Genomic DNA, 13041 nt, shown 5'->3' with positions numbered 1-13041 from the left:
CAAACCCAAACAGTACTCTATAAATTCTTCAGTTAAAGCTTGTTTTTAGTATGACTTTGAGATTCGCACAGAGGAAATCTATTCTCACAAGCATTTTCCTTTCATATAAAATTTCACATTTATTTATTCTGTTTTATTTAACAAATAACAGTAAATAACCTTGTGTCTTAAAATTTTTTTTATACTACAAAATGTGTATTTATCAAAATGAAAAGAGAAGTATGTAACTTCTTTTATTCAAAACTGGCTGGCCACCGACCAGCACATCCTAAAAGTCAAACACAACTTGATACAAACATATGCTAGAACAATATGATATGTGTTTACAACGCTGTTTAAGAAGAGTTATCAGTTACTTGTATTTACACTTACTACCCTTGTATATTTAAAAGGCATAACTGGCCATAATGGGGCTGATTCAGTTTACTATTTCCATCAAATAGAAAAAAGAAAACCCAGAGCAGTAGCCCGTGTAGCTCAGTATCTCTGCCACCATCAGAGTCTTCAAAATACCATGTAAGAACACCTTTGCAACAGGAGCCTCTTAAGGTGGAAATGCAAGAGCAGAAAGGAAGAGAAGGTAGTGGATGAAAACTGCTTTATGATTTCAGTCTTCCAGATCCACACCAGTTATAGTGTTAGCCTTCATATATCTTATCTGGGCTATTGCAGCTACAGATAGCATTGTCATATATACTTTTTTTTCCTGATGCTTACTAAGCTTCCTATTATTTATAAAATTATTTTATGTCACGTATTTCCTGTGGCAGAAAAAGCAAAGTGTTATATTAGGCATGAGAATCCTTTCTGTTACATGTATTTGCTGTCTCTTAAAATGTTTCAGAGCACTCTCATTTTGTGTAGGAAGAAGCATGAAGAATGCTATTTATGGTCTCTTTTTTAGTCGTTATATATTCTGTAATCTCTCATCTCTCTTCCCTCCTCCTGCTTCAGAAGTCTCAATACTTTAAATTAGAAACTTCTCGCACATTCCTCCTGTGATTCATCCAGCAACTATAACAAAGCTTTTACAGAATGTTTCATATCTTAGTGAAATATGTCCACATGTAAATGGGTACTACATCATCAGTTTGAATATGTGAAATTCTGGATACACACGCAATCTTGTTTTTGTAAGATACAATAACAGTATCACGGAGATATGGAATACACTTATCTCCAATTTTTCATCTCCTTCCAAATAAATTTTAGTAATGAGCAATGATCAATCAACTTCAAGGGCATAGTTGGAAGTTGTTATTTTAAATAAGACAGGCACTCGGTAGAATACAGACAAGTATGTATTACCTGAATTTTATCAGTGCATAGTTACAAAACACATGGAGATACCAAATTAATTTGAAGTAAATTTATCTGTGCTTTCATACCATGATGGTTTGTGCCAATTTTATCACTGAACAAATTTGACTCGCTCCATGCAGAGCTCTGTAAGAACACGACACAACACTAGGAAAACATAACTTGGCAACTCTCTCAGAGCACTGCTACTCACACTGGAAAGTCTGTTGGAAGTTCATAGGACTTCATGAGAAAGTAAGGAATACTGAGACAAGTGGGTGGGAGAGTGTGGGGGCTTAAACTGTTTCCCGTTTGAAAACTTCAAAGAAAGCCCTTAAAGTAAGTAAATAACTCTGGTGCTTTCACCACAACGATACCCAAAGTTAGATTTCCCTTATTAGCTCCTACTGTTCACATGACGCAGCACTAAAACAAACAAGTCTTGTGTCTGTTTCAGAACATCCTTGTTTTTTCTATGATTTACTGCCATATTTTTTGATGCTAGTTAAACTAGATACATTGCTCCAGGTAGGAAGTGGCCTAAATCAAAGAAGCTCTTTAGAGCTGATAGAATCTCTCTGTTCATTTTTTTTCCTCATTAAGTATTTTTTTCTCAAAGTTATGGATCTGAGAACATGTCTTCCTATAGTGTAGAACAGAAGAAACAAACATGCTTAACTATACTACATTCTGGAAATTTAGTATAGATCCTGGCTCTATTATTTAAGAAACTAAAATACCCCCTACACACTATTATGACGTGTCTTTTGTAATACTTGTAATGTCAGTAATAACCCCCCCAGCTTTGTGTTGAGAAAATACTATAAACAGTGGAGGGTTTTTCTAGTCTCTCTCAGTGATTCTTATACTCAAAGGGAACAAAATACAGGCTGTCTAGTTTGCTATCTCAAATGCAGAGTTATATCAAAGGTACAAGGAATGGTACTGACACTTGAATTTGCTTTCCCAAGCTACAGGAGTACAATAAGCCAAAGTCCTGAAACGGCCGTGGACTTTAGATCTAATAAAGGTCTGCTGACAATCTTTACACCTATATCACTGAAGCAATTAAAGTAAAATCAGATTCTGTATGCACAGATTCTGAAAAGCAGGAAAAAAAATTACTATTCCAGAATTTTTCTACCTATATGGAAATTTTATTCAGCACTAATAGCGGAATAGTTTATGAATAGATTTTTCATTTTCCTTACAGACCATAGATTATCTTTTATTATTTTATATTTATTTATATATATAAAAAGTTAGCAAAATGAACTACACAGTATTGATACATGAGTATGTACTCATCATATGAGTTTACAGTGGCAATCTCAGAAGTGCTAGAAGTGCAGTTGTTTTCACAACAGTTACTGTTGGTGAGATAAATAATACTGATTAGTATCAAAGTATGGCCACTTCAGACATAAGACCTAAAAACTATAACAGTTCACAGCTAGGGAACAGCACCGGCAGTAACTTCCAACAGATATACAGTAACAACAGTGTTAGAAGGCTTTTGGTTGAAAAATTTTTTACTGTAAATACTTATGTACCTGTGAGCTTGAAAATCTTTGCCTTCTATGCAAATATTAATATCTGGACAACAGCACTTCTTGTAGAGCATCATTAAGTCTTCTCCTAACACAGATGCAGTTTCTAGTCTGGAATTACCTGCAGATGGAGAGAAATAGCTATTTTCACTCTGTCTAGTGTAGGGCAGACTATTGACAGTACACAGAAAACTTAAAATTTTGAAAAGAAGAATCTGACATGAAAGCTAGGATTTTCCTTGAAGGGTTTTCCAGACCTTGCATTTTACTTCTTGTTTTGACTTGAGATATCAGAAATTTGACCAATGCTCCATATTTGGTACTACAGAAGAAGTGCTACAGTTACTCTTTCATAAGAACTCATTATGCAGCCAGATCATTTTTTTCAGCAGAGATCTCAAACCTCTGCATTAAAGTAGAAGGGTCATGCAGTGCTACACATTTGCTGCATGCTACACAGCTGTAGCAGCCAACACCTCTGGTGAAGATGCATTTCCTCATATTGTTTCATTCACAACTGTAGTATGGAAGACTCTTAAAGGTTCCAAAACCCTCCTAAAACAACACTGGAACTAGTGCAATTTGCGAGAAAAGGAAAGGGATGGAAATACTCTGCTGTGGGGAAGGCACATGGTGAGGGCTCGAGTTTCCTGATGCCTAACAAGTCCTGTCAGATTTATTATGCTGCACATTGGCTGGGAACAGTTCCTGCCAAACTTCTGCAGCAATTCATTTTTTTAAAGTGTGAGGGAATGAGGTATACCATAGGAAAGAATATCCATGTAAACCATGCTATAAAACTAATTTTAATTTTTGCCTGCATTTTTACAACTCAATAATTATTTAAAAGACAAAAAGAAAAAAAAAGTATAATTCCAAACCTACCTGCAGTGTCTTTGTTGCTTTCTGCATCAATGACTGCTTCTGGAATTTCCTCAACACAAGACGAAGAAGCAACTTCTTTCTGCACGGGCACAGCTCCACTTGGAGTATTCTGTTCAACGGGTAGTTTTTTGCTTTCTCTGAGACAATTTACATTTGTTTGAGTGTTCTGAAGAGTATCAATGTTGTTTTCATGTATTAATTTGGGTTCCAATACTTTTTTCATCATAGCCAGCTCCTCAGCTTCTTTAAGATTTTTATCAGATGAATATGCAAGCCTAGAAGATGACACTAACTTTTACTCCTGTAATTTCTTAATTGATCAAACCAAACAAATAAATAATGACATTTTTTTATGTAAAAAAGTACATGACCAGAAAACAAAAGCTGGACTCTACAGTGCTTAGAAAAACCCCACCTTTTAAAAACTGTATCTCTGGAAAACTTATTTCTGCAATGCTTGAAAAGCATAAACAAGCACTACAAGTAAAATGTAATATCAGGCTAAAAGGAACTGATGTATAAATCTTAGTATGAGCAAAAGAAGACATTTGATTGTCCTTTAATATAATCAATTTTACATACCCAAAAATATGAAAACCTTCTAACATCAAGGTTACAAGTACAAAATCATAATAATTGTATAGAGATATAAATGAACTGGGGAAATAAATTTTTATTTCAAAGGAAGTACTTGAAAGCACAAAAATCTGCAGTTAAGATCACCCAAGAACTTTCATTTTGCCCATATAGTAATTCCAGCTTCCCACTTTCCCATCTGTTTCACCAGCTTATTTTTGGCTCAAGATCTGGAAGGCTAACAAAGCCTGCAGTCTGTGACTGCAAAGATTTTGTATTTATAGAAAGATACCGCACTCCAGCAACTTAATGGAGCCTTAGAAAGCCAATGTGAACAGATAACATGCTTCATCCGTGGTTTCATACCATAGGGATGAAGTTAACAAAGTTAACAGAAGAGCTACAGTTACTTTGGATGTAGCAGACGTGCTTAGAGATCTGCATCGAGTCACTCATTCCATGGCAAAGAGGCTTTTTTTGTTAATACTGGGAACACAGTAATTTGAGTATGCCATTTGGACACTGTCTTCTAAAGGGGCTGAGAAAACATACAAAGAAATCATCTTCCTTCTTAAGTATTTGAAGGATTGAGATAGGTAGAATTTTTTTTGTGTATGTGATACAGGTCCTCACCAAGTGAAAATGAGGAGAAACGAGAATGCAGGGAATAAGAATTTTAATATTTTATTAGATTTTGAAAGCAAGGGCCAGGAAAAGGTGTGACAGGATTTCACACTGAAAGATTGGTGGATCCTTTTTACACGGGATTTTAAGGTTGTTGTATCTGTATGTGTATTCATAGAAATTCAGCAGGTTATCTTCATATTAGAGTCCTGCTTAATACAGACTGTAAATTTACTATTTTGAAAGACTCATGGAGGCATCCATTATTTTACTTCACAGACAGCAATAATGATTTTGGCACATCTTTTAGAAATTTCCTTTTATCTTAGTTAAAATCCCATCAGATATTTCCAGATTGCAATATTCAGCAGTTTTCTAAAACCTGTTACAGAAAACTTTCCTTGGCAGTACCCTCTATTTTATAGACTCATTTCTAAAGCAGAGTGAAGCTTTCTAGACTGTCTTCTAGAGAGTATCAAATGGTGCATTTCTGCATAAATAAAAGCTAGGGAAATCTGTCATCCACAGCAAAATGCATAGCTTGGACCTTGGAGCTCAGATAGTTTAGTGATAATGTAAAACCATCTCTTTAAAACACAGTTGCTGCAAGAAACCAGAACCCTTACTGCAGAATTATGATAGGAATAGTTTTTAAAAACTGTTCCAAACCTCATGAGTAAGCTTCATTCAATGTGACATCCTGGCTTCATAAGCTAAAGTGCAGAAGATAGTTCTATAAAGTTATGAATCTCTTCTTTAAATCAGATAGAGGTGTCATCAGAAGGTCTTATATCTTGGTCAGTTTTGAACTGAGTAGTTACAAGTCAGCAGTTTTCATAGTCTTCTGAACAATCTAAGAAGGCCTTACCACCCTCACAATAAAGAATTTCTTCCTAATATCCAATCTAAACCTACTCTCAGTTTAAAGCCATTCCCTCTTGTCCTTTCACCACATGCCCTTGTCAAAAGTTCCTCTCCAGCTCTCTTGTATAAGCACCCTTTAGGTACTGGAAGGTGCTCTAAGGTCTCCTCAGAGCCTTCTCTTCTCCAGGCTAAACAACCCCAACTCTCTCAGCCTGTCTGCATAGATGCCCCAGCCCTCTCATCAGCTTTGCTGCCCTCCTTTGGACTCATTCCAACAGGTCCATGTCTTTCTTATGTTAGGGACCCCAGTCTTGGACACAGTACTCCATGTGGAGTCTCGAGAGAGCAGAGTAGAGGAGGAGAGTCACCTCCCTTGACCCGTGGGTCACATCACTTTTGATGCAGCCCAGGATTGGCTTTCTGGGCTGTGAGCGCACACTGCCCACTCACACTGAGCTTTTCATCAAGCAACTACAACTCTTTGATGTGCTCATCCAGCCAATTCCTTATCCACTGAATGGTCCATCCCTCAAACTCATTCCTCTCCAGTTTAGAGAGAAGAATGTCACAGTAACTAGACTAGCACCGAAATATCTTCCTTACATGTGTAAAATATCATATTATACAGTTTTACTTTAACAAAGCTATCAGTTACTACAACTAAGTGCCAAAATGAACCCAAAGTATGTTTACTTTTGTTAATAAAAATAACACTGAGAATGTAAGAAATCTCCCTGCCCAGTTTTAATGCATTAATGTCTAGCAAACCCAACTGCACCAAATACTCTCATGTACTGCATTTAATCTTGCAAAAATATTTCAACAATACACCTATAGCAGTGAATCTACGTTAGTGCAAGTCAGGCCTGTCATACGCACAACTTCAACATACCGTAATCAGTTAAGATTCTTCCATTTACCTTTAGATTTGCTAAAAGAACCATCTGCTTGATTTTTTCAGCCAAGACGGTTGTTTTAACTTAGCTGATTTCCTGATAGAAGTATTTCAGTAAACTTCTCATGAGATGCAATGTCAACTGCTTTGCTGCCTCACACAGGTGCTGATTAAATTTTCTAATTTTTGTGAAAGCTCACTCAGCATCTCAGAAGAACCTGATCCTTAAGCAGTCGCGGTCCCAGTGAAAGCTTTCTACCCATTTCTCATAGATTGATTTTTTTCCCCTTGGGGCATAAATCCATTGCATTAAGATTCTATGCTTTCCAAAGCAAGATCTTAATATCACACACATTCCAAATATACTGTGACTTGACAGTTTAGCTTCTCAACTGCCTCCGAAAGATTGAGATTAGATATAAACATGGATCAAAAAAAAATCCAGTAAGAAAAAAGACAAACTCATTGTTTCTATGTATGTGGAAAGGAGATAAGGTTGCCATTGTTTGTCGTGTGTTTAAAGCTCATTTTCATCAAAGTAAACAAGTCATCTTAGTGAACGCTTTCTTCCCCCAACAGGTTATGTCATAAAATCTGAGCTACCAACTTCATGTTGTACATTACTTATTTCCCTCCTTCCCTCCCTCAGCAAAGTCTTATTCTTCTCAGTGACTAACTTAGCTCATATTTATAACCACAAAACTAACCTGGTGCTGTAGTGACAAACTGAGAACAGACAATGTGGTTATACGAAGAAAAGTCATTAAGTTAGAACCCAAGATTCTCTTGGGTGTTCAAGAGAAGCAGATTCCTTAATCCCTTAACTTGGAAAATAAAGACTTTGATTCACAATAATTTGTTCTCAACTTTCTCAGTTTTCACTGTTTTTTGGAGATAAGTCTTAACAGAGCATTTTAATTTCCACAATTCGGGACTCATTGTTTCACAAAGTTTAAGACAGTTCCCATGTTGCCACATGAGTAGGGCAAGGTTTGTTAACTCTATTTGTTTTAGGAGGGATGATTTTTTTTCAGCTGTATCACTGATTACTTTATGAAAGAATATGAAAAGAATAGTTGTTGGGCCAAAAAATGCACCTGTAAGTGCCACAGAAAGCCCTATGCAGTTAGCTCATTTTCAAGTTCCACGAATCAGTCGCTCAGAGAAGATACTCCTTGCACGGTATGCTGCACCACATCGATAGGCACAACTGGTAACAGGATAAAAGGGAAGGACCATATCAGAATAGTTTGTATAAAACATAAAATTTCAAGAACATGGGAGGCATGCCATTCTTCTGAAAGAGTACTCTGCAATCACAACCCACTAGAGGGGAATGCATAAGCCTAGATATTAAGGGTAAGATTGCTGAGGCATAAACATAAAGGAATCCAGTGTACATGTGCATAAGTCAGGTTTGTTTCCTCCAAAGCAGCCATTATCCAATGCGGACTATGACAATCTAGGAATCAGTAAGAATAAATTAATGCACAAGTTATTTAAAGAAATATTTCCCTTTTTCACTGGTGCACTGTTTTGTGAAAACCTCACGTGCAAGATAACGTCAAGCTGAAAACAGAGCTAAGCCATCACCTTCTGTAACGTCAGTATGATGTTGTGTAATTTTAACAGATACCTCACCTTATGGCTTGGGGATTTTTTCCCCCCTGCACACAGAAAAGATTCTGACAGACATGGGCAACGAGATTGCAAGAGGTGTGGCCAGGTGACAGATGAAACAGGAACATGCTATCGGGTATCCGTTGTATTCATAGCAGTTACTACAGCCTAAGATTTTTTTATACAAAGGAAAGGTTTGCAGAGACTCTACAGAAAGAAGTTACTGCCACCATGCTGTCTAGGAGTTTACCTTCCAGAATGTTTCTGCCTGCCTTAAGAGAGATGCGGCATCCTTGTACTGCCTGATACAGAACTCTACCAGCATAACACGGTCGAAGCCTTGGCTGGTCTACATTGAATCAACTGCTGGTATAGCAAATTAACCCCTGTGGCAGTAAATGTCACAATGACAATTGTATTTCTTTGTATTTGATCGTATTTATTGCTTTTTAACTGGATCTGTCATTAGGCCCCTCTCTGTCCTTCCCTGACTCAGCTGCCTTCAATACAAATATCAAGAGACAATAATAACTAGATTTTTTATTGCTAAAGCTGTATTTTTTCCAACTGCAAGGGAAAATAAAAAGCGGTTTGCCTCCCAGCTCACAAGATAGTAATGATCTAATGATCTGTGACTGACTGTTGTCCTTCAGGGATGCTAAGTTTTTCTTCCTGAGGCACACTGCAGAACCCCACTTAGGCAGTCACCTCCTGCCATCCATGTACTTGGAATTGATGACACTTTTCTAGTGGCATCCTGAAGAGTGACAGGAGGCTATTGGAGGGCACAGTCAATATTACATTAATCAGGCAAAAACACAGGGTGCACAGTGTCTACAATATGGATGCTGCACTTCCTGGTGTCCTCAGATATTCAAGTGTATGGGGGGAAACAAAACACTGCTTAGTTGCTCTCCTATTTCATGCTGGTGCTATGCAGAAAGATCTGCATGAAGCTCACCATGTCCTCCCTCCTGCTCAAAAACCCTCAGAAGTTTGGCAAGAGGAGCTGCACAGCCTTCAGCGCACAAGTGACACGCAGCCCACATCTCTCCTGATGAAGAGAGACAGAGGCCCAAAGGAAGTGTGCCTCACTGAGATGCAGGCCGGATATAGCCCGTGAGAAAAGAAAATCCCCAAATCCCCAAGGAAAGATAATTTTTACTTGGGAAGATAAAAGAAAAGCTGAATATAAACAGGAAAAGAAATGAGACTTTTTTTATATCTTCGATGAACTCTTCAATACTATATTAGTATTCCACTTCTCCATACAAAACCAGAACTTTTGTAGAACACAACATCTTTCTCTCAAGAGCTCAGCTGCAGCTACAGGTCTTTGTTACAACTCATCATGGTGGTTCACGTGCTCCAAGAACTAGGCAGGCTTCTGGTAAACCTGAAGCTGTAATTTAAAGGCACCGTTTTGCATTTGTGAAGATTAATTAATTAGCATCCAAACAAGAAGCCACTGAGATTCGATAGCCACTGATACTAGCAGAAGTCATTTCAACAATGAATTAGGCTCTTTTCAACTAAGGCTGCTTCCTTTCTTTGGTCCAAAGGAGTTCACTGTTGTCAAACTTCAGTGCACTCTGTGGCACAAATTTTCACAGTATGTGCTAGGTTAGAGGACTCAAAAGGTGAAGTATCAAATAGCACTGAAGATTAAGTTAAGAAAAAGCAATCATCTTGCAAAACACATTTCATACATATCTTGGAACATACAGGGAGGTTCATTTGAAGAATCTAAACTCACTGTGAAAAGATAAAAGGTTTATAATGAGATGAGATGAGTTTTATAATGAGATGAGATGAATTTAAAGGTACTTTTCAATACCATCCTTTTTGGACAATGTGCAGGACTCCAGACATCATTACTTGCCTTCCAGCAAACACAGACAAAATTTAAAGCAAGTATCAGTGGACTGTAGGCATATTAAGTGCTTACCATTAGGAAAACAAAAAAAATGCTATAACAGTATATAGATAATTAAAATAATTATTTCAAATCATTATGTCCAAATGAATTTGATTTTTTAAAATTTGCAATATCATACTTGTCCATGAAATTCTTATATGAAGTGAAAGAAATTAGTTATAGCAAAGTAATAACGGAGTCAGGAAAAATACGAGACAAACCCCATGCTGTTTTGTTTCTTACCACTTGTTTTGCTAATGCTCCTGCCAGGCTGTGACAGTAATGTAACAAATGCCTGTTCATCGACCTGTTCCACTACAATGATTCTGTGTTTCAGATATTACTCTGAGTCAAAAAAGTTTTCTTTCATAATTATCATAACTTTAGTACTCCGAATACATATTTTTAGCTATCTGCTGCCTTTTTTACAAATTTAAGGAGAGAATGAACAAAACCAATAGAGAGAGATCAGACTATTTCAGGCACTAAACTTTAAAACTGCAACACCCTCCCCCCCCTTCCTCTTGCCAACAATCTCAAGAGCCTGCAGGTACCTACATTTTCTAGGCACATCCTGAATTCATGTGAAATCCCAGAGTGCCTACCACTTCACACCACCGCTGTTTTAGGGAAAGTAGTTGGCACTGCTGCAGCTTTGTTAGAGAAAAGCAGGTCTTTGAAAGAAGGTGAGAGGCATTTATAGCAAGGAGGATTGCAAGGTCTGGTGGCAACATTCCTCACGTAACTCACCTAAGGTTTGGAGCAAGACAAGAGAGATGTTGCATGTGTGGCAATGGGAAAACAGCTGGCAGTGCAAAAACGCGCTGGCCCTTGCACCAGTCCCTGGGGAGCAGCCAGCCCACACGCCTCCCTCTGGGATCCCAACTCGGATCAAAGCTGTGCCGTCTCTGGCCTAGCCCATGGCTCATCAGGACTTGAGTGATGAGTTTCTAGCTTTGATGCATTTTCATCCAACTTGATGAAGCTCTCCTAGGTTTCTGTATCCATAACTTTTTTATTTTATGCGTGACCTGACAGCGGTTTTTCTTTTCTGTTTCCATTAGGGAATCTTGCTAAGAAGAGTGTTAGTAGGCACAGATAATCTTAGAGGGTATATTCAGGATTTTGGCTGCTTTTTCTCTTTATCTACTAAAAAGCCTTTACGTACCATAAAAAGCATGCTGTGGTGGAGAGCACAGCCATGCGCTGTCACCAGAGGGACAAAGGCAGAGGAAAATAAGGAAGTTACAGAAAAGTCCTCCGCCAATGCTGTAGGAAAGCTGTGACTGCCTTGAATAGGAAAAGCTTTACAACAGGTGCTAGTGCTGGGAAGTAAGACGACAGGACACAAGAGAAGCGGCGCCAAGGCCAGCTCATCAGTCCCGCCGCGGCCGCGCACTCACCGCAGGAAGTGCCGGATCTCCGCGGTCCCCACGCCGTCCAGTCGCAGCACCTCGGGGGGCGGCCGCCCCCCTCCCAGCGCGGTGAAGAGCCGTGGTGCCCGCGCCAGCAGCACCGCCCGGTGCGCCCGGAGCGCCGCGTCGCCCACCCGGATGGTCACGTCGGAGCGGGTCCCCTCCGCCAGCAGCCTGCGGGACGGCACCGTTACCGCGTGTCCCCGCCCCGCACGGGGCCGCCCCCGCCTCGGCCACCGCCCCGCGCCCACCTGCCGAGGTCCTGCCGGAGCTGCTCGGCCAGCGCCTCCTTCAGCCGCTGCCGCTCCGTAGCCGCCGGGCTGGGGCCCTTCGGCGCTGCGCCGCCGCCGCACCGCGCCATGTGCCGGCCGCCGCTCCGCTCCGCGCCCCGCGCGGCGGCAGAGGCGCGGGGCGGGGACCAGCCGGTCCCTTGGCGGCGGCCCGCCGTACTCACGGAAACAGCCGGGACAGCGCTCGCGGCCGCGGGCCGTGCCCGCCTTCCCGCCAGGGCAGCGGGAGCAGCGCCGGGAGCCGCGGGAGCCGCGCGGGGCGGGACGCGGCGCCTTCCCCGCTCCGCGCGCGGGGCGTGGCCAGCGCTGCCCTCCGCCAATCAGAGCCGGCGGCGCTGCGCCCGGCCCCGCCCCCTCCGGGGGGTCCGTACCGGGGGGCGGGACCTCCATCCCGGGGGCGGGGCCTTTCGGCCCGGCCGAGCGCGGCTGCCGCCGGGAGAGCGCCCCCTGGCGGCCGCTGCCCCGCCCCGCGGGCCCGGCCCCGGCGCGCCCCTCCCGCGCGCGGAGCGGCCCTGACGGGTCTGGCGTTCGAGCGCCGCCCGCGCCCCGTCCCCTGCTGCAGCTCCCGCAGGGAAGGGGCAGCAGCCTGCGGACCGCAGCCCTCAGCCAGCTGGTGCTCTGCAGGAAAATTCATACTCCCCATCAGCGGCTGCCTTGCCAAAGAAATAAACTGCTGCTCAGGCGGTAGAAGTCTCTCTATGCCGCCCTCCTGAGGCAAGGGAGAACCTTTCCAACCTCAGAGTGTAAGTGGAAGAAGCACGAAATCATCTTAAGTTGATAAGTACTGAAAATACTCAGGGAAAAAGGCTTGAAGGCAAGTACCAACCGAGGATGGAAGAGGCAAGATGGATACCATTGTCGTGATCCTGAGGAGGCTCCTCTGGGGTTTGGTGAAGTGGCCGAGAGGGAGCGGGTTGCCAGCCACGAGCTGACACTGGGCAGACAGCACAGCTTGGTCCTTCCTGGCAGGGTCACATCGAGCAGGGAAGAGGCTTTGGAAACCCAACAGGCAGGTGACTCACCGATTCTGTGGTCTCATATTTTGTGCTTCTTTTTCCTTTGTAGTTAGCATCCAGTTTTCTTCCCTCCTGCCATCCCACGCAAG

The 13041-nt window shown here is 41.6% G+C and overlaps 1 protein-coding gene and 1 long non-coding RNA gene across 3 annotated transcripts in view; one reads left to right on the top strand and one right to left on the bottom strand.

The window, feature by feature from the left end:
- BTBD8 (BTB domain containing 8) overlaps positions 1-12186 on the bottom strand; it is a 40030-nt gene extending 27844 nt beyond the window's left edge. Inside the window, exons 1-4 of one of the 2 annotated variants that reach the window (XM_032696932.1) lie at positions 11898-12186; positions 11635-11820; positions 3735-4009; positions 2853-2970 (exon numbers count right to left, since the gene is read on the bottom strand). In XM_032696932.1, the coding sequence (XP_032552823.1) occupies positions 2853-2970; positions 3735-4009; positions 11635-11820; positions 11898-12007 (689 nt within the window). In that variant the 5' untranslated portion in view covers positions 12008-12186. Of the gene's footprint in view, positions 1-526; positions 544-2852; positions 2971-3734; positions 4010-11634; positions 11821-11897 lie in introns of those variants that run through there. The other variant, XM_032696934.1, reaches the window with a different exon arrangement.
- A 294-nt stretch (positions 12187-12480) lies between these two features.
- LOC116790765 overlaps positions 12481-13041 on the top strand; it is a 43467-nt gene continuing 42906 nt past the window's right edge. Inside the window, exon 1 of the long non-coding RNA XR_004358485.1 lies at positions 12481-12949. This is a non-coding gene — a long non-coding RNA (uncharacterized LOC116790765). The remainder of the gene's footprint in view (positions 12950-13041) is intronic.

Source organism: Chiroxiphia lanceolata, chromosome 9 (assembly GCF_009829145.1).
Source record: "Chiroxiphia lanceolata isolate bChiLan1 chromosome 9, bChiLan1.pri, whole genome shotgun sequence".
Taxonomy (NCBI): domain Eukaryota; kingdom Metazoa; phylum Chordata; class Aves; order Passeriformes; family Pipridae; genus Chiroxiphia; species Chiroxiphia lanceolata.
Note: the sequence above shows the minus strand (reverse complement) of the source record. Positions and strands in the feature narration are given on the sequence as shown.